The sequence below is a fragment of the Melopsittacus undulatus genome, chromosome Z (genome assembly GCF_012275295.1).
Source record: "Melopsittacus undulatus isolate bMelUnd1 chromosome Z, bMelUnd1.mat.Z, whole genome shotgun sequence".
Lineage (NCBI taxonomy): Eukaryota > Metazoa > Chordata > Aves > Psittaciformes > Psittaculidae > Melopsittacus > Melopsittacus undulatus.
This window is the reverse complement of record NC_047557.1, coordinates 42,503,611-42,529,698: the sequence shown is the minus strand read 5'-3', so window position 1 is coordinate 42,529,698 and position 26,088 is coordinate 42,503,611. Positions and strand designations below refer to the sequence as shown.

At 40.0% G+C, this 26,088-nt stretch overlaps 1 protein-coding gene across 1 annotated transcript in view; it reads left to right on the top strand.

Moving 5' to 3' along the window:
- The window catches only part of SLC28A3 (solute carrier family 28 member 3), a 42,308-nt gene extending 22,623 nt beyond the window's left edge, over nt 1-19,685 (top strand). The window contains exons 8-17 of the mRNA XM_031054253.1: nt 5,851-5,931; nt 6,988-7,068; nt 7,906-8,031; nt 9,151-9,278; nt 10,105-10,273; nt 11,898-12,095; nt 14,688-14,769; nt 15,659-15,757; nt 17,571-17,694; nt 19,493-19,685. Of these exons, the coding sequence (XP_030910113.1) occupies nt 5,851-5,931; nt 6,988-7,068; nt 7,906-8,031; nt 9,151-9,278; nt 10,105-10,273; nt 11,898-12,095; nt 14,688-14,769; nt 15,659-15,757; nt 17,571-17,694; nt 19,493-19,607 (1,203 nt within the window). The 3' untranslated portion in view covers nt 19,608-19,685. The remainder of the gene's footprint in view (nt 1-5,850; nt 5,932-6,987; nt 7,069-7,905; nt 8,032-9,150; nt 9,279-10,104; nt 10,274-11,897; nt 12,096-14,687; nt 14,770-15,658; nt 15,758-17,570; nt 17,695-19,492) is intronic.
- Nucleotides 19,686-26,088: the final 6,403 nt, after the last annotated feature.

The window sequence follows — 26,088 nt, the reverse complement described above, 5'->3', positions numbered from 1 at the left end:
GTGCTGTGCAGATGACTGCCTCACAGATATTGCCCATGCAGAAGTGCAAAGTGTACTTACACCAGGTAGAAGAGGTAGAAACTGCCATGTATAAGCAAGAAGATTACATTACATTATTATTATATTAATAAGATCCCAGGGAGATCTCCCAACTCTCCCTTAGAGTGCTCTGTTAAAAAATGGCCCGAATACAGTTTATGTGCTCTGTGCTCTCTAACCTGCGCCAGCAGCCTGTCTGCTTTTGCTCTCACATATAACTCGTGACATAATGCCTGCTTAGGCTAGAACCAAGGACATATAAAAAAAACCAAACCCAAAACAAAAACAAACAAAAAATCTACACACACAAAACCCAACACAACCACTAAAACAAGCTAGCAAAAACTGAAACCGAAAACCACACCCAACTATGAGAAATGTATAGAGACTTTATCAGAGACCTGTCTGGTATTAATCTATCTGGTACTGCAGACACACAGCCTTGGGCTTACGCTTCTTTTATCTTCATTTTTCTGGAGGTGATGTTTCACACTTAGCTCTTTCAGTACTTCAGAAAGAAAATGCTACCTGCAGAATATGCTACTACTAAGAATAGTCAGAACATCTTAATGGGGGAAAAAACGCAAGTATTTCAGCAAGAAACATAAATTATATTTTCATTGCAGCATTTTTGTAACTTTTGTTTCACTTTCCAGTTTCCTCTTACCTTTACTCTATTGAGCATTCAAATGGCAACTTGCATTCAGAATTACATATTTTGGGGATGAAAATGTTTAATTCACACCCCCAGTGATATTCATGTGGCTTTCCTCAATGCCTTATGAATATGATTTTTTCAAGATGATTTTTGAACACCTTTGGTGATACAGAGTACTGTGCTGACTAAAGCTATAACTAGGAACCAAACAGCCGAAAGTTTGCTTCTGTGTTTTCACACATCCATCAGTCTTATTCTATGGGATAAATCAGCAAAAGACATGTGGAATGTCTAGAAGAGGCTAACAGGGACAAGTAGATTATAGCAAACCCACGAGTTGTTTTTCAAAGCTGCACGCCTTGATACAAGAATATATATGGTAAACAGAGTGGCAGTTAAGTGCACAGGTCCACCAAAACGTGCTTCATCTGCTCGTCTTGTGGAAAGAGATTTGTCTGTTCCCATGTCTGTGAGGGACAGCCAGCCTATACTCTCCTGAAACACTTGTTATTTATTTCAAGATTTAGATGGTCAAAAATGGTTTTTTTTGTGTTTTTCAGATATATTGTAATGTTTGCATGTAGCACTGAGCTGTCCAAATCTTGCTCCAAGACATTTCAAAGTGCCCCATAGAAGGGAAGAATCTCAGTCTTAGCTTAGCTGTTGATGGAGAGTAGGCAAGTGATAGGGTATGTCTTCACAGAAAAGTGTCAGAGCCCAGGTGTATCCATACTGCATCCTTAGCAGTATGCAGGGGAAACCTCAGTTTTCTGCTAACTTAGATGAACACACTTACCAGCACATACACATCTCTTGCATGCACACACTGGGCATTCTGACTAGACTACAGACTACAGGCCCACAACAGGCTTTGAGAGCATAGTCTTGGAAGCATTAATTAGCAATAAATACATGCATCTGCATGCTTAAACTGGGTTAGTTTAAATGCAGATATCTGTATATGCAGATGCAGGGTTGCAGAGTTCTGAAAAAAGAACACTTGTCCATATAAACAAGTGCACCCAAGTATTTAAGTAGATGGAAAAAAACTCTTAGTACTAAGTCATCTATCCTGTTGATTGCAAAAGGCAAAGTCTGCTTCCAGCAAGCAGGAAATTAGACTTCTGTTATACCAGTATCTTTCTATGCCAGGAAGAGTATGACTCCCTGAGAAAGGCTTCGTTTTGAACATCAGGCTGCAGGAGTGTCTGAAACCAGGATGTTCCTTAAACGTCAATAGCAACTTCTTTAAAGTAATGTAAGGAAAAAGCTGAACATCAAGCCACAAATGGGAGAGGAGTTGTGAGCAGCCAACAGCTTCAACTCTCTCCCTGTATGTAATATAGGCAGTAACCATGAAAGTAGCTCTTTAGTAAGGTCAAACCATATTGCAATATAGAGAAGAAGTATGAAATAAGCCAGTTTATTAAAAAATAGCAATTAAAGAATTTATTTTCTTAGCGATAGCTTTGTGGGAAGCATGAACTGCAACACTGGTAGGCCACATAATTCTAAAGAGCACTTTGATATGAGTTCTCCATTGAAATGTGGGATTTTTCCATGTGCTTGTTAAATTATTCATCAGTTAAGCTAAAACTTGACTGTTTAACGGTATGTAGTAGATATCAGGAACTATAGATACTGGAGGCTAAACTTCCACAAAAGTTTGTCCACAAAGGGAATTCTAGTGGTTTAATCATGCAGGTATAATTACAATGTGGGACACACCCACTTCTGTATGGAAATTCCCTAACCCTTTTTGAGGAGTAGGCTTTTGCTACAGCTGAGGCTCATTTGACTTCTATCTGGTATTTCCTTTTGTGGTTCTCTCCCCACTTTTCTCTGGGTTGACAGCTGTCATTACAGCCTGTAATGGTGTGTGTATATCCAAATAAAACTGATGATTTTTTTAACAGCAGAAGCAAGTTGGAGACAATCTCTTTATCATCCCTGTTCAGAGTAACTGCATCTTTATGGCAGACTTTTGCACTCAGAGAATAAGGACACTCCAGCACAAAGAAGGAACTGGGAGTCCATGAGACAGAATGAGTTTTAAGAGCTTTGCTTTCCTTAAAGTAATTTCTTGCAATCAGTGCATGCTTTTTGGAGAAGAAAAAGAAAAACCAAAGGGGACTTTTGACCTACTGTTTACAAGTGTATCTTACATTTAGCCAGCAAAAGAAACACTGCCAATTAAGGCTGATGTTGCACCATGCCCTCCCCCCTCCTGTACACAATGTGTTTGACAGCCCTAAAGTTACAGAAAAAAGCTGTTCTCAAGACTCCTTAAGATCATCCTTGTGCATCCTTTATTCCCAACAGCCCTTCCCCCATGTACCTCACCTAATTCCCTAGCCTTCCAGACTCCTCCTCAAATACAAAGTTTTGCATGGTCTATCTGCTTCGTCAACAACCTACATCTTGTACCTGGAGCTCTAGTAAGGCTGGGCTCCTTTCATTCTCCCCAGGCCCTCTGCTAGCCTGGGGTTCCTTTCACCCTTTAGATGTTTCACCAGATGCCAGACCCTGGAGCACCACCTAAGCTTTCTTCTTGCGCTCCCATGTGCCTGCACAGCTCTTATCCGTAGGGGTGTTGCCTGGACATGAATGCTCTGCTACCCAAGCCCTAACACCCTCAGAGGGAGCCCTCTGTTACTGACCCTGTGTCACCTAGTCCCCTGGTTCTGGCATGGCAAAGAAGGGGAAAGAGTAGATTGGGAGGGGAGAAGATGCTCCTGCATCAGTTTTACCACTCTTGTCTCACCCACAAAATGCAACCCCACGTAGGCCCAGCAGAAAGGTGAAAGTCCTCATGGGGCTCGTGGAGAGAAGATGGCCACTCCATATAGATAGGGGACAGAAGGAGTTGTCTTGAGGCTGTTTTCTCGAGGCTATTTTCTCCTCTCTCCCAAAATTCAAAACCACTGACTTAACACTTCAGTGTATTAACACTATGGGAAGCCTTTGTGTGAAAGTGGGGTTGTTTGAATAAAGTGGTTTTTACTTTAAGAAAAAGTTTTCTAAGAAGTGGTTTGTTTTGGGTTTTTTTTCCCTCAGATGAACTAGTTGTTTCATGTTAAGTGCTTTCCATTGTGTTTATCTCTGCAGACCACACAATTGAAAACTGGCTGCAATGTGACATCTTACAAGTCCCTTTTATGTTCTGCTTATTTTAGAGTAATAATTTGGCAGTGCTTTCTGTGTGGTTTAGTTATGCCTTTGATAAAAGCTGGACATGACAACTCATTACTGTTACTTACCTCTTAAATGGTTTCTACGCCTTTCTGATGAAGACATAATAGGTACCACATTAAGTCACTGGGGATTTAGGTAAGAGTGCTTAGTTGTAAAATAGCCCCCAGCTTCTTTATGCAATCAATGCACAAAAAAATCACAACTGAAAAGCAAATTCCCTGTTTTGTAAAGGTTAATACTTCATTCAGAAATGCCTGCAACTGCAAAAAAATGGAAAAGCACATTTTAAAGTTATCAAAGGTATTTTCACATCTAAAAATGTTTAGGAACAAGGAGGGGAAATGGCAGGAGAGAAAAGGCAGGGGAGAAGGTGAACTAAACTAAACTACAGCTTTCTGAACTAAACTTTCTGCATCGCTGCATGGCAAACTACCCCTAGAGGATCGCTAAAAGGATCACAAAATCAAACTAAAGAAATACTAACTTTTTGTTGTTATCAGCTAGATACAACTTGCTAAAGAGCACAACAATATCTGTGAATTGCACTTTCTCCGTTCAGTCTAAGGTTCTGATCATCTAAACTGAGTTTCCAAATGTCTATCAAAAGTGCTGATAGCAGTAACTCTCCTCTAAAAAGGCATAATTTCTATTTACCAAAAAGGTCTAAACCAACAAAGTGTTTTGGGGTTTTTTTCATTCTGTTCCTTGCTTTTATTTATAATTAATTATGCCTCAGCTGAACACACATAAAAACTTCCTAGTGTTAGCAGTACCGTTTTAACTGCAACAAATCTGTCTGCCCAATTGTGAGCCTTTTGGAGATTTGTTTTTTTTTTTTTATGTAACTCTCAGCATGTTAACTGCTGAGATCCTGCACATTCAACGTGCTTGAGAATCAAGTGATGTTAGTTTTATTCAGTATGAAAAAACAACACATTTAGTAATCCACCAGACAATGAGTTAGCCATTCATGCAATTCTTTTAAATTGCATGTTTAAGGAAAATATTTTTCTTTCAGTCTCTCCTGAAAAAGACATATTCTGTTCTTACATGTAATAGATACACACCTGTGAATTTGTTTTTAAGCAAATTCTGAGTCTGTGTACAGTTAAAAAGCTGTTGAATGCTCCTCATTGGCATTATAATTAATGTCATAAGTAGAGTAGAATAAAAGGGAATTTTTCTGTAGTGTACTATTAAAAGGCATCTACACAGTATGTGCCTACTAAGAAAGCTGCCCTCAATTCCACAAAACTAAGTCAGCTACAATCCCAATCAAAACTCTTCAACTTCTGTTTATGTAGGAGTCTAAACTATTTTTTAAACACAGACACAGAGAAGCTGATCTCTGAATTCTACACAGAATCACAGAATCCCAAGGGTTGGAAGGGATCATCTAGTCCAACCCCCCTGCAAGAGCAGGAAAACCTAGAGTACATCACACAGGAACTTGTCCAGGCGGGCCTTGAATATCTCCAACATAAGAGACTCCACAACCCCCGGGCAACCTGTTCCAGTGCTCTGTCACTCTTACAGTCCTATTGTATATACTGCTGTATAGTACTGCTGTACTGCTCCTGGTTTTCAGAGTCTACAGATGTACATATCCATGTCTTCATAGATGCCATTGCCCAGTAAATATTTGAGCTGTCTTAAACACAGCTTCAAATTAATGTATATCATGCTAAACCAGACAGTTTCAAAATTATTGCAGTCCTGTTAGAAAACTATGTAGATACATGAAAAAATAGTTAATGCTGGCACAAACATAAACAATGAGCTAGTTGGTTAAAAAAATTACAGTATAAGTGTAAACTTAATGATAAGTTTTCAACACTTTTAAGTGTATCTTCAATATCTTCAATAACATGAGCCATTTTTCTTTTCAAAAATTAACTGGCCTACAGAATCAAGGAAACCTCTCTGGAAGTGTTAATGATTTTGTGTCTCCAAATCAGGTCCTGCCTATTGTGGTTTTCTTCAGCACAGTGATGTCTATGCTTTACCACATTGGATTCATGCAGTGGCTTGTTGGAAAGGTATGAATTTTTGCCAGTAGGTACTCATTTGACTAGTATGGTACACTTTCTGAACACATGCAGATGAACTGTATCAGCACCAAGCTGCTCAGGGGTGACGTATGAAAAGTGGTTGTTTATTTTTAACCCAGAAATAGTTCTAAATATTACCACTGCAAATTCCTAATTGGCATTACATAGCACACTTTCCTGCCCCCATACTGGTTGTATTGCTAACAGTACAGTAATTGTTAGATTTGTCTGGCTAGCTTTAGCATTCCTCAGATGCCATACTTGCTTAAATCTGCCTTTCTGCCTACCCCTTTCACAGCTCGCAAAGTACAAGGTGGAGGTTACATCACAGGCATTAGAGATTTCTGCTTTCTATTAAACATTGAAGTAGCAATTGCATATACCTTCCTATTACAGATCCTCAGGTTATGATCAGAGGCCAGTTCCTCACCTCACTATCTAAGTGTTTGTTTCTGTCAGGTCTTCTGTCCACCATCAGTGTCCACTAAGTTCACAGAAAGGCCACTTCCTGCCCTGTCCACCCAATAAGCTTATTATATGAGGGAAAAGATCTTCCCACATGGTGGTAGTTAAACCTTATTTGAAGATACTCCTTAAGAGTCCTTTGTTGTCTTCATTCACAGAATAAACACCACAAATTTTACCTATCTGTAATAGCGTGCTAAAATTTCTATGAGGCATTTTTAACTTTTTGTTTTAGCATTTTTAGCTTTAATCTAAATATCATATTTTTTCCCTTTATATGATCTAAGTCCCTTTGGACAGGTGCATAAGTAGTAAGGACACATCAAAATATCTGCTTTAACTGATTTAGTTTGAATATTTAGTGCCTAGGAGGAGCCTGAGGTACTCTCAATTCTGTTCAATTATTCTTGGCTTATCTCCAAATGTTAGTATTAAATTAACCTGCCACATCTTGAAGCTGAAATTATTAACATGAAATATTGTAAGGTGTCTCAGAATGCTTAATTAATTCAAGAATTGTATGAAATAGGCGGACCAGTGTGGTTTGTTTCTTTTTTTTTTTTTTTTTAATCATTCTAGGTTGGTTGGATGATGCAGATTTTCATGGGGACAACTCCTGTTGAGTCTCTGGTAGCTGCGGGTAACATATTCGTGGGACAGGTAAGTTGAAAAACATGCTAGCACAGGGTAACTAAAAGTTGTGGAATACTGCTGCTCTGCATGCATCTGTGTATAAAAAAAAAATCATAATTTCATATTAAGTCAGGACTCCAATATAGCAGGACTGGTGGCTGATTTCCAGAATTCATATGTTGTCAGCAATGCACAGCTGGGTAGGTTTCAGGAACCATGTGTTTTCCCAACAGAAAGTCAAGCATAAAGGTAGGTCACAAAGCGTGTGAAAGAATCTAGCAGTCCATTTTAATAGGAAATCCTTTAAACCTGCACTACAGCAGTGTCTGTCCCAGGCTTCAAAGCAATGTGGAAAGATCAATATGTAGTATCCAAGCCCAACAGCAACATTAGCATATCAGTTGTTTAGCAGTGGTGCATCACTGTACCTGCTTCAAGATTTAAACTAGTACCTCTGTATGACACTGCCTCCAGGATGTGCTCACACACATGGCAGAAAGGCTGTGAGTTTAAGCTGCCTATAGTGGATGGTACATCTATTTCACTTGATGCACAGCCTTGCCTCTGGCTGCACCTAATTCAGACAGAATTAATTGGATTAGGATTTCTTGTCAATTGCATTGGGCCATCAGGGGAGACAGCAAACTAGAAAGAATTCTCTTCAGACAAGATGGATGTTAGTACGATTTTCTATCTTGGTGTAAAAAAAAAATCAAACCCCACTTATTAGAGCACTCATTAGCACTAAGATTAAGATTAGCACTAAGTCAAAGACACCTGAGAAATTGTGATGCCCTGATAATAAAACAACGTCTGAGGTTTTAAGAGGAAGTTCTTAATTTGGTAGTTGTTTTTTGCTTCCAGACAGAGTCTCCTCTTCTGGTACGGCCTTACTTACCATACATCACCAAATCTGAACTCCATGCAGTCATGACAGCAGGATTCTCAACTATTGCTGGAAGTGTCTTAGGAGCATACATTTCTTTTGGGGTAAGATGGGGAAAGAGAACTGAAAAATATGCTGTTTATCTGAAATCATGTAAGTATGGAAGTCCAGCTAAAATGCTTTGCAAGTACACCTGAGTCATTCCCATATCCTTTTTTTTTTTTTTTTTAAATGAAGGAATGAACCAGAGAAATCCCATGTCTTCTGACAGTAAAATAGATACTAAGATCTGATGCTGAAGATACTAAGTAGCACAAACCTCTACTTGTAATACAGAGAGAATACTTGCCATAGCTGCAAGGAAATTACTGATTTGCGTATTTTCCTATAGTCCACATGAAGTGACATGTGGAATATGCTTACTAACTGAACAACTCTCCCACTTCTGTTGCAGTGATACAGACAAAGTCCTGCAGGAACTATTGCTAGCCATATGAGCCTAAAGGGTTAACTTGTGACTGAGGTTCTAATGAAGCTTTACAAATGAAGGTAGTAAATGGCTTGTCTGCTAAGAGGCTGGCAACACAAAGTCAGAACAGGGTTAAAGGTATGATTTATGATCAGAGTCACTGAGGAATGGTTGATAAATATTTTAGTTCCATATCCATACAGTGGGAAGGCAGAGGAAAGATGTGAGTATTGGCTAAAAAGGCCAATTCAAGAGAAGAAAAGGAGAGACAGAAATACAGCAGAAGTTAGCGGATAAGTTGTTTTGTGTGGAAATTTGTGGAATAAGGAGTGAAAGCAGACTGGAATTTATGTTAGAACATGTAATTTTTTTTTTAAACACAACTTCAAAGGACTAAATCAATTTTGTCCCACTGGATATCATACAGGGCGTCTTAAGGAAGACTGACTCTTGCTCACCTGCTCTGCTATTGCTACACCCAACTGCACTCAATGGACCCAGCTTTTTCTTGTTTTGCCTTTAGGCTTGCCACTGGTCAGAAGTGAAGTAGTTTGCCTCTTGGAAAATTAGTCCATACTTTTCATTATCTAGATTCTTCCTGAGTCAAGTTGTTTTTCTTCTGTATTGCTCATTCTCTTCCGTTTGAGCAATGTGAACTTTTTAATGACCCCCTGTAGAAAAATCATCCAAGCATCTAAAAATTTCAATCTCTTTCTCCCATGTTGTGCATATTTTCTGTCAACTGGAATTTTAGGTTTCTGCCTCCCACCTACTGACTGCTTCCGTCATGTCAGCACCGGCATCATTAGCCACTTCCAAATTATTCTGGCCTGAAACTGAAAAGCCTACAGTAACTCTGAGTGGGCTGCGGGTGGCAAAAGGGTAAGCTGATCTAAGCTCTAGTTAACAGTAATACTCATGCACAAATGAGATTTGGAAAAATAACTCCTTGCACATAAACTTTAGAGGTAGCACACAGTAGATCTGCAAGCAATAAATTAATGGCACACCAACATAGCCCAAATTAGTAGTTTGTGAATTCAGGTGCAGCATGTCCCAGTACAAAGTATGGAGGTTATCATTACTCACTGGGACAGGCACAGAGGTGCCAAGGGCCTGGAACAGACAGTAAACCCTCCAAAGAAAGAGGGAAATGCCTACCTGAGGTGAGCCATCAAGAGGTTTTCTTATATACCTTTTGCTGTCTTTCCTTTGTAACAGATCTGTAAATGCAAACATAAAAAAGCAAGAGTGGAGCAAGCATTCCAACAATGACAGCAGTGAACTGGTTGCCCATCTGTAGGGAGACTCACTTGTGTTAAGAACAGGCAAAGCAATAAAGCTTGTATGAAGCTGTTCCTGAACAGTCCAGACATCTGTGCAAGGGTTGCCTGGAATAAGAGCAGTGCCCACTCCCTTGTCCCAGTAGGGGACAGGCAATCACAGTACTGTGACCTGATGCAGATCTTGCCTAACCCCAGATGTGCCAGAATTCGTCCTCAGGATGCCAAAAACATACATGTTCAGTGGCTCTTGAAATGATCAAGAGCAAGAACTTACTTAACATCATCACTATTCCTCTTGTGAGTGAACAGGCAGCTTCAGTAGTAGATTTCAAATGAAGACAATGTAACTTTTCAAGCTATGATTTGGTTTTGAATTAAAAATTGTTCACATTCTTTCTTTGTTTTTTTTTTTATTAATAAAGTGAATCAAAAAACCTACTTGAAGCAGCCAGTCAAGGTGCTTCTGCCTCCATTCTGCTGGTAGCAAACATCGCCGTGAATCTGATCTCCTTCCTTGCCCTGCTAGCTTTCCTTGACTCAGCCCTGTCTTGGGTGGGTAGTCTGTTTGAATATCCACAGCTGAACTTTGAGGTATGATGATCTGGTCTTTCAAGTCTTTCATGCAGCTTATATATATGTATCATTTGCCTTTCTCAAAGTGCATGCCTGTATGGTTAATTGGGGTTTTTCTTGGCTAGTTGGTTGGTTGGTGGGGTTTTTGTTGCGTTTTAATATGGTCTAAGCCCATATATTCTTGTGTGCATGTTTCTGAAAAAATGTTTTTACAGCCAAAGGAAAATCCTTGCCCTGTAAATATTTCTATATCCATTAGTCCATGTATACCTTCCCTCCATGGCTCTTGCTAACTAGCAGAGTATATTTACAGATCATTGTATGCTAATACATACCTCCTCTGACTTGGCAGTGCAGCAGAGGCTAAGTCAGTTGCACAATTCCCAGGCTGTTAACATTCAGTTAAACTTTAGAGTGGCTTTAGCTTCAGAGCTCCATCAAGCCTTTAATGCTCATTAGCTTCAGTTAGATAAGGACACTGGGGCAAGGAAGGACTTGTCTGAACCCATGCTTAACACCACTTATTTCTCAACACAATTATATTGTAAAACTGCACTCAGAGCACTCAACTGAGCAAACAGGTTTTAAACAGGACTTCTTTTGTTTACCTAGGTCCACATATAATTTTTGATCCAATACAACAATCTTGATTCAACAGTTTGGGACTTTTTGTTCTGCAAGCTTCTAATAACAGTCCTTTGTGAAACACTGATATAACATTGCAGTAACGGTGCTGTAGAAGTGAATAAATGCTCAGAGCAGACATGGCCTCAGCAATATTAAGATGTTACCCTGCACACCTTCCACAGATTATCCCACTGCAGACACCCACTACAGAGGGGGTATGCATACATCAAGTACTCATACCTCAGCCACACATGCAAGGGGTGGTGTTTTGATAACTGCTGATGGAGTAAGATTTGGACAGATAGATAAACCACAAGGACCTGAGACCCATAGACATGCTGCATTGAGCCATCCATTCCTTTTGAGAGACACTAACGTGTAGTCTTTTGTGGACAGAGAAACCAGGAGTAGGAACTGCTTAAATATCTCAGTTACGTTCACTAAGGACAATGTGACTAAACCCTTTCACAACCAGAGTTGTTTTCTTTCATGTAAAAATAAACCATATTGCATAAAACTTTTAATGCTAGAAAAAAAAAATACAGCTTTAATTGTGTCAGCTTTTATGCAGAGACAACTCTTGTTTACACCAGTTGGAATCCAATAACTTGGTAATTAGCTGTGTTCATTAACACACTTGATTTAATCAGCAGAAGAACTAGACTTGATCTCTTATCAGTTCTTTTGACTTGACCTTCCTTCTTTGCTTCAAACACTACACTCAATCTGAAGCTACTGCTGGGGAAAAGAGTATTGAAACTTTTGGTTTGCTTTAGGTGTAAAATTAGGAACATATCATATCATTACTTTTCTAGGTTTTGGGTTAGTCTTTTAGAAATTACCCAAGCATACCTCACTATTGAAAACCTTCAGTCTTCCAGATGTGTTGGCAGTAAGAATTCAAGGTCAAGTTTCCTCTGCTGAAAGAAAACCATCCTTATTTTAGGTTTAGGGAACTTATCACATACCTTTGTTCTTTGAACTTTTGACCTTCTTTCTCTTACATATTTTGCAGAACATTTGTGCCTATGTCTTCATGCCATTGGCTTTCATGATGGGGGTAGACTGGGAAGACACTTTTATTGTCGGTGGACTACTAGGTTACAAAACTTTCTTCAATGAATTTGTGGCTTATGAGCGTCTCTCACAACTGATTCACAACCGAGAAAAGGGTGGGAGCATGTACATTAATGGTGTGAAACAGTACATGACTGTAAGTAATATTTTTTATTGTACAGATTTGTGAGATCTAATAGTTTTCTGCTGGAACTCAACATATTTTTTAATATGGGCATACAGGGATAATGGTTGCATATTACTCTAAAGTGTGTCTTTCATTGATACAGTTCAGTTGTGAAAATGCAGCATTGCTTTGTGAGGCTGCCATGATGGTCAGCACACTAGCTATTTCAAACAAACATAGCAGAAGAAAAGCATAGTTTTGAGGAACATGTAATGTCCCACAAGACACTGTGCTTAAGATGAAGTCTGTCTTCAAGGTGAGTGTCTTCTTACTGCACTTTTAGCTATCATATGCCTAGGAGATACTCTCCCAAGAAAATCCTGGGCAAACCAGAGGATCCTCCTCCTGCCTGCAGAGGTTAAGCCAGGAATTAAACTTCAAGCCAAGAGAGAAATCCAGCAAGCTTTAGGTATAGCCTTGAAGATATTACTGGCACACGTCTGCTAGAGGTTACTATCCCCTGTGCAGGGTCAGAGATTAAAGATCTGTATTACATGGCATACACCTCCCTTGCTACATTGAGTCCAACCAATTTGTTTCAACTGCCAAATGAAAGTTAGTTTTCATGTGGATTTCCAGCTAAAGGCTGGGCCTGGTCTCATTCACACATCCACCCAGATCCACCCAAAAGTATGCACAATCCCTGAAGAAGTAACCTGGAGAATGGCAACACAAAGGTGTGTGCACAGAGGCAAAGAGCATTGCAGTGATCAAGGCTGGCTTTTGTTGCCATAACTGTTTTTCTATCTAATATCAATCTGCTCTGAATTTTGACTCCTTCCAAGCACAGGCAATGAAAAACCTGACATCCATCTTTTTGTAGCTGCACTGGCTTTTCTTCCTCAAATCAAGACAAATTGTCATTGTAGAGGACCCCTGATTAGGAAACATCCCTTTGTACAGCTTTTAATTGTCAGTTAAACTGGTGTGATGCTGTGGATACCTGCCTTCTACACAAAACCAAAAACATGTTCCTGATCATGTTTGCCCGAGCATCCATTACACTTCCTGGAAATCCTGGAAAGAGGATCTGGGCTAGATAGATAGAGTTTTGATCTATCCTGATGTAGTCATGCTATGTTCTACGACTGGAATATGGGTCTGAACTCCTGAATGAGTGAATAGGGGTGTTTTTTTAATCTGGAAGTTAGCCTTAAGATGCAGATCCCATCAACTGATTTCGTCTTCTTTTTCTCTTTTTTCCTTACAGAGCTTCTACGTTCACTTCTAATAACTATGAAGAGCTGTATTTAATTCCATGATAAAAAACTGTGAGATATAAAAATAACTGATACATAACATAAGGAAAAATTGCCCAGTAACCATTTTAATTGCTGCACAATTCAGCTGATATTATGCTTGATTTCCTTTTTTTAATTTCTCTTCAGCTTCGAAACTCTCTAATACATCCAGTCACTTTCAGAGTGGGCAAACAAGTGGCCTTCAGACCTCACTCACCTGAGTCACTAATAATAAGGCTTCCTGTTTTCAGACCTAGGAAAGTTCAAATGAAAGCTGGAAAATCACAGCACATAAAGGCTTTTCTAGGAAAAGCGGATAGAGTGGGCACTTGAAAAACATTTTCCTGCATATGTGCAGGCTGATTGAAAATATCTACAAATTGGTCTTCATAAAACAGGAATGGAAGCAAAAGCTTCTAACAAACAAGAAACCTGCTAGAACACTCACTCGGGCATCTTCAGTTTGTGTCTAAATCACAGTAAATTAGGAGCTGAAAGCTCTCAAGGGGAGATAAAAATCCATTTGCTGAGATAGATTTTCTCCTTTCCCAAAATGTTAGAACCACATTCTTCTGAAGGTTTTCAAGATTTTCAGCCCCATACCACTCAAAGTGATTTTGTGTCCCAAGAGGGGTTCCTCCATGGGAGGAAATGCCAAACCAGCCTTGCTCTGGTCTGAAGTCCAGACTGAGCCAGCATTGCCCAAGGGGAGGAAGGTGTCAGAAGTGAGGGAGGAAATAAGCTGCTAATGGGGATTCCAAAATCATAATGACCCTCTGGTGTTACCACATCAAAGGGTCCACTCTCTGTATAAGACCGATTGCCCTTTCCATCTTCTGTGCACAGGGTGGAGCACACACAGAGCAGCTTTGCACTGGGAGCCCTTTTCTTGTTCAGGGACAAGTCAGGGGTAAATGCCTAAACCTGAGGCTTCAGCAGTGCTATAGAAGCAGTCCAGCTATAGACAATAAGCTGAGTTAACGTTTTCTGACTCATGCCTTCAGAAAACAGAAGACAAATTGCCACTAATAGGAAGGATTCTTTTTTTGTTTTTAATTACTAGTACTAGATTCAACAAGGCACAGCAAATTACATGAAAAAGAAAACCATCACATGGTTTAAAAATCCTCACAAAGGCAGTGGGTACTTCTTAGCAAGAGTATGAGCCTAGCCTGTTGGAAGTCACATGCTGGGGCAACAATTAAGCAAAAGAGAGTGATTTCAGTACTCAGAGGCCTGAGCCACAATGCCACGTTTTCTGATCTCTAAATCGGCATGAGCTGCCTCAAACCACTCAACAGGGTGTGTGTTTGTTTTCCAGGTTCGCTCTGAAGTTATTGCCACCTATGCTCTTTGTGGGTTTGCCAACTTCGGCTCTCTGGGACTGGTAATAGGAGGCCTGAGTAAGAATACATCTTGCAGACAATCTATTTAGCAAGCAGCTCCTAAAGAAAATAACCAGAGGAACAGGCTGTAATGAAAGCTTGGCAGCATTAAGGGCTGAGCAGGTGCTCTCCTGAGACCCAACACCAAACGGTGCATGGAAGCGCTCCCACAGGGGTGCAGGCTTTGTTATATCCATAACTACGAGAGAGGCTGAGGGCAATGGGAGGGGACCAAGCCCTGCAGACAGGCCTCCTTGTCCAGCCCTCAAACCATGAGCCTGAGCTACTACAGCTCTTGGGCTTCAAGAGAATCAAACCATCTGTGCAGCTTGCTGGTTTGAAAGAAGTTGGCTCTTTTCTGTGTCACATATATGCAGTAGTCTTACAGGGGAAAAAAAACCAAACAGCAACCAACAAAAAAAACACCCCACAACAAACAAACAAAAAAAAACCCCAAACCCAGGAACTTTTCAGATCTTGAGGGAAAACAAAAAGTTGAAGGAACTTCTGTTCTCCTCACCAGGTGGACAGAATCTCTAGTAGGCACCTTTACCTGGGAGCCTAGTGACCTCTGCAGTGCCAGCAGTGGGCCAGCACAGGGGAGCAGGACCCAGCATGGCACCAGATCCCAGTGCGCTGAAAGCCACCATTGGCCAGCAAAACCACGCAAAATGCAGAAGCAAACTGCAGTTGCATTTTATACATAAGCCACCTTATTAACAGAAAGAGCCACCATTGGCACTAGGCCTTCAAATGGCCAGCTAAAACTGTCTTGTTTCCCCTTCATGTTTCCCCTGGTTCAAACTGCAGGGTGGGGATTTCCTCTTGTGGTGGAAAAGACAGCAAGTTCCTCTTCCTTATATCTGCATGTACTTATGTTTGACACGCACTTTCATTTTTTTCCTAGCAAGCATTGCTCCCTCCAAAAAAAAAGAAATCGCTGGTGGTGCTTTCAGAGCCATGATTGCGGGAACCGTAGCCTGTTTCATGACAGCCTGCGTTGCAGGTACCGTATCCAGGTTTGGTGTCTCTTACAGTCAGTGACCACCGGGTGGCAGTGCGTAACACGAGAAACAGTTCCTGACACTCAAAAACACTGATGTTTGCGAGTTTGACAGGATTAAAAGTTAGTGTGAGATGGAGGGTTCAGGAGTTATTTAATTTCTTCCATTATGTCTCACCTGTATTTTTTTTCTTTTTTTGTTAGTCTATGTGTAACACATGCCTCCTGGGCAAAGCAAGTTACAGATGAGTTACACACCACTGGCTACAGAAATGCAGAAATAATCATGGAGCAGAAATAGAGAATTGGAATGAACGGAGGGTGTAAGAGAGGAGAGTGAGGAGAAAGTTGAAAGAACTTTTGCTTTAGTGTTAAACTGATATTTTGGGCTGATATTATCCAGGCAAAGCACTTAGATTAATGAAATTGACCTAAGGTGGGATTCAGTGACAGATTCTAATTTTCGAAGTCTCACCTTCAAGCTGAATAAAGAGTCATAATGCAACAACCATTTTAGGGAGGAAATTAGAAAGAACATTATATTAATGATTTGAAAAATTAAGTAATTGACCAGATATTATTCAGCAGGTAAAATTTACCCCTGTATTTAACTGCACCTTTCCCAGCTTTCTTTTCTGAGCATGTGATATGCAGAATTATAATAATGAAGCTTGAAGTACTCATATTCCTAGAGTAATGAAAGGTGTTGGTGCCTTAAGTTGCTGAAAACAGTATGTCTCCATCTACCATGGATTCCTTATCTCTTTTGTGTTCATTGCAGCAACAGAAGTATACACATTTTAAGTATAAGCGCACACTATTTTCTGCAGGTTATAGAACTAGCATGCTTGAAATGTCATTAGTTTCATAACCCTCCAAAATAGTTTAGTACATGAATCTATGCTGTATACGTGAAGAATAAGGAAGTCTTACTAAAATGTGTCATTTCACAGTCTTGGTCTTAAGAACAGAATTATCAACAGCCACTATAAGATCTTTCTAAAACAATAAAATCTGCTTTGGAAAGAAAATTGTATTCCACCAGCTTCTACCAATCCTAATGCTTTTCCTTATGCCCAGAAGAAGATAAAATAGCCAAGCAATTTCTACTGCCCAGTTAAGATAAGAACATATTAAAAGTGTATCCACATTCCACAACACTATGTGAAGATGGAGCTGGCACTTTCATATTCATTACTGCAATGAATGCAAATATTACTATTTATAGGAAATTTTGAAGGACATCTAGCAAAACAAAGATAAGTAATCCATAACTATAACATATCTAAAAGAAAAGAAAAGGTTTTGAATTTACTTGCATTACTGCAAATGCAGCACAGCTCCACTTTAGTTACTGAAAGCACTCTGGCCCATTAGTATTCTCTGGTTTAATTACTAGGTACTAGTGTCCTTCAAGGAAGGAGTGGGAATAGGCTATGCTTAAAGTTTTCTCCTTCAAAATACAGTAACATTTTAGACTACTCTTTTTTTCTGCTGACTTTAATGCTACTAGAAAGGTAAGGTAATGGTTTTCTCACTGCTGGGCCAGAGTGCTTTCAGTAACTAAAGCAGAGCTATGCTGCATTTGTAGCAATGCAAGTGATCACTCCTTAATCCAGTTATGTAAAATTGTACAGATTTTTTAAAAAACTCAGAGTTTGAGGGTTTTAATCTTGCACTTTAATCTGAGAACCATCTCAGAAGGTGATTTCAAATCAGCCAGAACATTTCATCTGACCATGCCCCAGTGCCTGACATCCCCAAGTTTTACCTTCCTCTTCATTACTCATTCAGAAAGTTGTTACTTCCTTCACAGGAATGCTGATTGTCCCTGGTCTAGAAGTTCCTTGCCACATCTTATTAGGAAGTGCCTTCAATTACACAGATTTCCCTGCCAACAGTACAGAGCTAGTCGAATGCTGCCAGCAACTCTTCACCAGGTATTGAAGAAGTCTTTTATCTTTCTGTTAGCATAATTTAGGAGCTCACATATTTGCTAAAAGCTTGATTTTATTTTTTGTATCTGGCTTTTTTTGTTAGACACCTGCTTTCCATGAACTTGCATCCTTTAATGCTGCTGAATAGTTTCCCTTTCCTGGGCATTTCTCTGTTACATGTCAAACATATCTGGAACCAACAGAGAAGTCAAAACATCTTTGTCCAAAATTGAACTTCCTGAAGTGCTAGAGATAGATTGCTGTGTAAAGATTCAGTGGTTTAGCTTAGGCTCATCTCAAATGCTAGCAAAAAAAAAATAAAATAAAAAAAAACCAATCAAATATTTTAATAACTCTAGCTGGGGAAAAAAGAAAAAAAAAAGAAGCTTTTTTTTCTACTGTCTGTGAATTTGGCCGAAGATATTATTGATCATGCCTGTTTACACAGACTTTAAACTAGAGAGATCCTCTGAAGTAAATTGTATTTGATATTTACCTATCTTGGATAGAGAAGAAAGACAGAGACATACTTAACACTATCTCACAAAAAGCAGATATTTTGTATTTAAGTTATGCCAAGAACTTCTTAAATTTCTTGTAATGTGATGCTTTTTTTTCCTATTTTCATGACTAATTGCTTTAGGAGTAAATGCTCTATTTCAACTTTTTGTCCATGTTATTGAAAATAGAACTTTATCTCCCCTTTCACATTTTTTTTAGCAAAGACAGTCCTCTAAGACTGAGGATTTCTCTACAACAAAACATACAATATAAATGTCACAGTGATGTTGCTGTAATCTAACCTGCAAGAATCTTCTTGAAAAAATCCTCAAATGAGGAATTTTCTTCAGTATTAATTGCACTGGATCTGCTTTCACAACCCCTCAGTTAACTAAACAGGGGTTTTATGCGCATAGTAGAGAAATATCTTGTTACGTCTTCTTAACATCAAGACTTGTGGCAACTTAAAGTTTCTGTGCCATTTAACTCCTTTTGTTGGGGATCAAAATTCCAATTCTAACTTCAGGTGATTTTTTTTTCCTGTATTCTTTTAATACATGTACTCCCTGTGCCTTGTCTTAAAAAGTAGCTTTGAATATGGGCATATACGCTATGTATGGTACCCTTCTTTTTATAGTAACATTTTTAGATTTAAACTATTCACAAAAATGTAATTAAAAAAAATCATTCATATTGGTATCAAGATCACCAGCTTCTGTCTGCACATCAGCACTCACATATTACTGCAAGGAATTTCTGTTTTTGCAACCTGATGTTCCAAGTAATATTTTCCAAACTGGTGTAAAAAGCTTTTTTGCACAGTAAAAATTGTCTGTGATATTAGGTACATTCTTTCGTATTTCTTCATCACTTCAACTTTTCTTCATCACAGTAAATTTAACTCTGACATGTTGCTATGAAGACAAGAGTTTGTTTTGACTAGAGTCAGTGTTGAGCAAATGTTCAAAAACCTTGAACAGTGAATTGAAAACCTCAGTTGTTTCAGTTTTCTAGGAAGATGTACTCAAGAACTTTATACAGAAAACCAGACATCACTTGATAAAAAGGGAGAACATTTAGTCATGGGATACAGCTCATGTTTGGAAAGTCTCATCTTTGTTTCATTTCTCATGAAAATTTTAACACTTTTGAAGCTGCTTTGGAGAAAACATGCGAGTGTTTGCGTGTGCATATGTGTGCACATATGTGTATTATGTAAACAACTACACAGAGAGAGAGAGAAAGATTCACATAAGAGAAAAGGATTATATCTGATTTCTGCTTACATCTTCTTCCCCAGTGTAAATCAATCTCAGGAGATCTTCCATGGAGGAAACTATAGCATTAGCTCCTGGAAAGGTTGTTGCCAGATACTGGATCAAGCTGCTCTTCATTGCACTTGGATTAAGCCTTAATTTTTGGGGGGCAGGTGGATCATAAATAAAAGCTGTGTTTCTTGGTAGAAAGGTAATAAAAATTCCCTTTTCCACAAATGTGAATCCAACATTTATTTCCCATCTCTTACCAGCCCAATTCTCCTGACTTTCTTTGTGTTACTTATAAATTAAACTGAAATAACTGCAAGGCACCTTTTGCCACAAATCTCTTTTCCCATTACAGATCAAAAGAAAAAGATATTTTTGAGCCTGATTCTCCTGATTTCATTTTACCCTGAAACTGATGAATCTGTAGAATTTAAGTGCTGTAGATAAGAAGAAAAACTGACCCAGAAGATATGGCAGCCACTTAGAGAAAGCTGTGAACTAGAAATATTTATAATTGCTGTCCATTCCTAGTAGTATTTCTGCTCTTTTTGATACCAAAGAAGTGCTTTTACTGCACAAAGTTCTCAGAAACCTGTGCACATTTCCTCTGATAACTGTGGCTACATGTGAACTGAGCTGTTAATGTGATGCACCTCACCACTTGGTCACTGACGCACCCACAGGAGACTAGCCTCTGTGTGCCCCAGTCATCCTCCTTCTGCCTACTGAGATATCCAAGCCACATCTTGATCCAGACTGATCCTTGCTCAGAGGTAACTCACATGAATGGAAATGTCCAGACTCAAAGGAAAGTTTCCTATATAGATTCTTCTCAAACTTTGCTGTTAACAACTGCTGTTGAACTGTGGAGTCAGCAACCAAGAACTTGAAGCACTATTCCTATCAGAAACAAGAAGAGCTGTGCTGCAAATCAAATGTGGGTAAAGTGAAGTCACAATCTGACTGCTCCCTCTGAAAGCAGTATTAATGGATCTTCAGGACCTCTGGAAGATCCTCTTGAAGTGGAAAGGTGGTATGTTTTTTAGCTTCAGACATTTCATGGACTTTAAAACTGAAAAGTTATTTGCAGATGGTTTTCCAAAAGGTATATATATATTCCTATCTTAATGCCAAAGACTTGGGAAAAAAAAGCTAGGAGCTGAAGCACAGGAATATCAGGAAGTCCTGACATACTCTTGAAATCAAACTTGTGCAGATGGAAAATTGTGAAATCGTGATAAAACAATAGCTAACTTTTTAATCTTCCATTAATTATTGCAGAATCTGTTCAGGGAAATGCACATTAATGAATTTAGCTGCCAATACAGATATTTTCAGGAAGCATTTATATGACTTAATCATAAAAAAGATGCTAGTTTCCTGTAAAACCCAAGTTTATTAACTTAATCCTCTGAAGATTTTTAAATGCCAGTATTACTACTACTCATGACTTTCATCACAGATTAGATGTCAGATGATTTTCCTTTGGCCTTATCTGCCTAGATTTAGGAGACTGCATGTCAAACTCTACTTTAACTGTTTTTAAAGAGTATTGCTAATCCTGATAATGGCAGCCATATATGCTCAAACATTTTATGCAAACCTTTCCTAGAGAAACTGCATGGGTTTTGTCCACAATTTTTAGCCAGCATCCTGGTTATAGCAGGGTTTAGCTAAACAAATAAGCTCAGAGTCTGAAATAGAGGGAAACATTCTTCCAAGGAAAATTAGTTAGAAACATTCACTCTCACTGTCAAGCAGAACACATCCCACATCCTCCATTTATAAGTCATCACTAACACTAGTGTGCTGCTCCCTAGTATACGCCAGTTAATATTAGCCTTTTGAAGTGTCTGCTTTTCCCGTCTCCACAATTATAAGCTCATCGAAAGGGCTACTCCAGCTAGTAAAGACAACTATGCATGAACTTTTAGCTTGAGGCAGTGGCTTTCCTCCCAGTGTGTGAGATGTTGTGTGTTTCTTTTCCTTTTTAGGACTCCTTTATAGAATGATTACATGGATGGCAATTTTAGCAGAGGATATGTGATATTCTTCTACCTACACCTTTTCAAAGTGATTGCCTACCTGACCTGCCAATGGCTTAATCAAAAGACTATATGTATTGGATATTGCATCCTAAATGTAGCAAAAAAAGCAGTGAAAGCAGGAAGCGATTGCAAACACGTGCCAGCACGCTTTCAAGTGACTATTTCCCCTCTATGCTTGTGATGGTGCTAGGAGTTCAGCATAGAGGTCTTTGTGTTTCTCTTGACATGAAAAGGGAACCATGAATCTCACCTGCTCAGGGTTAGCCTACCAGCTTGGGCCCTGAACTGTCAACATCCAGGAGCACACTTCCACCAGCATGATGGCTACTGACAGCAAACCTGCAACACAGGGAAGACATTTGATTTAATCAAATAATTGCTCGCACTTGTGGTGGGTTGACACTGTCTGGATGCCAGATGCCCCCCAAAGCTGTTCTGTCACTCTCTCCTCAGCAGGACAGGGGAAAGATAATATAATGAAAGACCTGTGGGTCGAGATAAGGACAAGGAGAGATCACCCACCAGTTATCATCATACGCAAAGCAGACTCGGGGAAAAATTAGTTCAATTTATTACAAATCAAATCATAGTAGAATAATAAGAACTACAACCCAAATCTTAGAACACCTTCCTACCACCCCTTTCTTCCTGGGGTTAATACACCTGACTTTTCTGTCTCCTCCTCTCCAGTGGTGCAAGGGAAGGGAAAATAGGGGTTGTAGTTAGTCCACCACACAGTGTCTCTGCTGCCCCTTCCTCCTCAAGGGAGGATTCACACTCTTCCCCTGCTTCAGCTTAGACAGTCCTCAACAGACATAGTCCTTTCTGTAGGCTGCAACTCTTCACGAACTGCTCCGGTGTGAGTCACTTCAGGAGCACAGTGCTCCAATGTGGGTCTTCTGCCACGAGCCTGCTCCAGCACAGGCTTCCTCCAGGTTCACAGCCTCTTCAAGGCATCCCCCTGTTCCAGCATGGGGTCCTCCATGGGTTGTAGGGGCACAGCCTGCCTCACCGTGGTTTGCACCACAGGCTGCAGGGGAATCTCTGCTTTGGTGCCTGGAACACCTCCTGCCCTCCTGTACTGACCCTGCTGTCTGCAAGGCTGCTTCACTTACATATTTTCACTTCTCTTTCTGGCTGCAATTGCACAGTTTGCACATACATACACCCCCCACACTCCCCCCTCTTAAATATGTTATCCCAAAGGCACTAACACCATTGCTGATGGGATCAGCTTCGGTCAGTGGTAGGTCCACCTCAGAGCCAGCTGGTATTGGCTCGGTTGGACACAGGGGCAGCTTCTGGCATCTTCTCACAGAACCTACCTTTGTAGCCCCCTGCTACCAAGACTTTCCATACAAACCCAATACACAGTCTGTACTTCTACAGATTCAAAGACCTATGTGAACATGTTGGAAATAATGGATTAATTAGGCACTGGAATGGGTTGCCCAGGGAAGCTGTGAATGCTCCATCCCTGGCAGTGTTCAAGGCCAGGTTGGATGAAGCCTTGGGTGATATGGTTTAGTGTGAGGTATCCCTGCCCATGGCAGGGGGGTTGGAAATAGATGATCTTGAGGTCCTTTCCAACCCTAACTGTTCTATGCTTGTATGATAAAACAGTGGATGAAGCCTACATAGAAGTATCCCTCTTTCAAAGGTCTTGCAAAAAGAGAGGGAGATTAACCTGCTCTTTGGTTACTGGCATGGCAGTGCACAACAGGTTCTAACCAATACAGATGACAAGTTAATGAAGCACAGGTGGTGTGACTCAATCTGTTGCACTCAGAAGCTAAGCAATGAATGTCAGCATGTATCTAACAGCTTTGAGGGGCTTTTTACTGTAGCATTCACAAGGTGCTAGTTAGTTGCTAAAGATCACCGGCAATAATTCCAGGAAATGTCTTAAACTGTTTAGTGTACAACAGTTCCAGGAAACATACTGAGTAGAAATTGTCATGCTCAGAGCATATACAATCAAAAAAACACAACCTTATCCTTAATGTGAAACTTGTTTTCCTGGGCCCCAAGCTAGAAAAGCACTAAAATTTGTTGAAGAGGCAAGGCTGGTAGGTAGAAGAAATACTTCAATATTAATTGTCTCAGAGTAGTTGGAAAAAAACAAATGCAGTTTTTGAAACCTTTTTCCTAAAACTCTTTTCTCAGACTCTTTTTCCAATTCTCACACCACAGCAGCATTTGCAACCCACATACCATTGTGAACAATTGAGTATTTGACTCTATGTTGTGTTTTAATCTGCTAGGCAGTTAAACACCACACATCCACTTGCTCACTCCTGGCCCTTCAGCAGGATGAAAGAGAGAATAGGAAGGGAAAAACAAAAAAACAAAATTACAGGTTGAAATATAGGCAGTTTAATAGAATGGAAAAGGAAAACACAACAACAATAGTAACATTAATAATATTATTATTATTAATAATAATAATAATAGGAGAATTAGAATATGCAAACAATTGTTGCACAATGCAATTGCTTACTACCCACTGATCAATGCCCAATCATTTCCTGAGCAGCAACAATCATCCAGGTTTACACCTACTTTCTATACTGAACAAAACATCACATGGTATGGAATATTCCTTTGGCCCGCTTTGGTCAGCTGTCCTGGCTGTGTCTTCTTCCAGCATCCTGTGCCCCCAGCCTACTCACTGGTGGAGGAGTGTAAGGAGATGAGAAGGACTTGACTTAGGATAAGCACCACTTAGCAATAACTAAATATCAGACTGTTACCAGTGTTACTCTCATCCTAAATCCACATCACTGCACCACCTACTGGGAAGAAAATTAACTCTATCCCAGCTGAAACCAGGACGACACTATGTCAGAGGCAAGTCATATACAGCAAGTTATGGAGTCGAGTAAGTGTTCTCCAAATCAGGTATCACCTCTTTATCACCAACATGATTAGAGAGAGGCTGAAGACACAGAATATGAATACCAATTCTCTTCCTTTGCAGACTGAAACAGTTTCTGCTATACAGTGGTCAGACTGCTTCCCACCATGCAGTGCCACATATCCATGGGTCCCAATTCTTGTGAGGCTTTGGATGTCTGCTAGTAAAGTAGCTAGTAAAGTAGTAAAGTAAAGTAGCTTTACTTTAGTAACCTAGGCATGTTGTGCAGCAGTGGCATGTAGCTAGGAGAGTGACTCCCAACCTCAGCCTCACCAGCTAAGAGGTGAAGAAGGATTTGTGCCTGGGGCACTGGTGCAGGACAAGGGAAGCTCTCTGCCCAGGGACCACAGATCTCTGCTTGTCAGCTGGTGACACAGGCTGACATGCCCCGGGGGCAGCTGGTGTGTGGCCCTGAGCTTCAAGTCTGTGAGCACAGTTCACTCACAGGGTACCATCCCTCTCTGAAATCAGACCCATGGAATAAGTAGGCCTGCTCCTATCCTAAGCTATTACCTTTTATCAAACACAAAAACAAGTGGCAGGCTACAAAACTTACACGGTTGAGACGCTGAACCAAATTCTCCTGTTCTCTACACCAGTCTAAACTTTGGGGATCTTCACTGAAGCTGGAGTTACCATACACTTACACCAGTGTAAATCAGACGAGACTTTGTTTGATTGTAATTTCAAGCTGGTTTTAAAGTCCATAGGAGCCAAAGGAAGTACTCCAATTCATACAATACTGTAAAATGATCAGTGCAACTGTACACATGCTTCTGTTTTGCCCCAGTGGAAGTCCGAATCTGAAACCTGGGAATATTGAGAAAAACGGACTGGTGCAAACCAGTTTGGTCTTTAGCTCAAAACTACTTCATGATGGTACTTCTAAAAAAATAAAATAAAAAAATCAAAGAATATTCTTGTTGCTATGGCATTCTGCAGCGCAGGATTTGCTATAGCAACCAACCAGTGCATTACATTAAAAGGCATTGATCTGAATGCATGGGTTGACATGGTTGCCACAGTGAAAACAGATTTTCTTTTTGCTGTTTATTGAATGGTGCCTTTGATGTCAGGTGGCTAGAAATGTCCAAGAGATGGGGGATACCCTATACCGCATTGCTGCACATTCCATGGTGACAAGAATAGATGGCTGTTCAGGGCCACATTTTTGTACATGAAATGTGAAAGCCTAGAGTTTTTACATGCAAAATTTTGCATGTTCCGAGAATTAAATACATGTAGCAATATTATACTTGCGTCTTTTTGTTTACCTGTTTTCCACATGCTGGGGAACTGTTCCTACCTCAGCAGCAGTCACATTGCAACATTTGGAGTCCCCATGGTGGGGAGAATAGCCCCACATGTCGGAAAATAAACCTGGATTTGTGTCCTGTTGTGAGTTTGGTCACAGGCCCTGTGTGTACCTGGAAAGTCTCTGAGCTCTGTGATGTCTCTGTTCCAGTCTATGAAGCAGTATCCTACGGGTGTTGTTAGCAGTTGAAGTACAACAAAAAGTGTTAGCAGAAATGAAAGAGCAGGACTTTTACAGTTGTGGGATTATACGCACAGGAGCTTCCTCCAGACAATTCTATGCTGAAAAGTAGTGAGGAATTATGCACTACATGCCTAGTTTCTGCCAGAGGGTTTTACAGATGGAATGAAA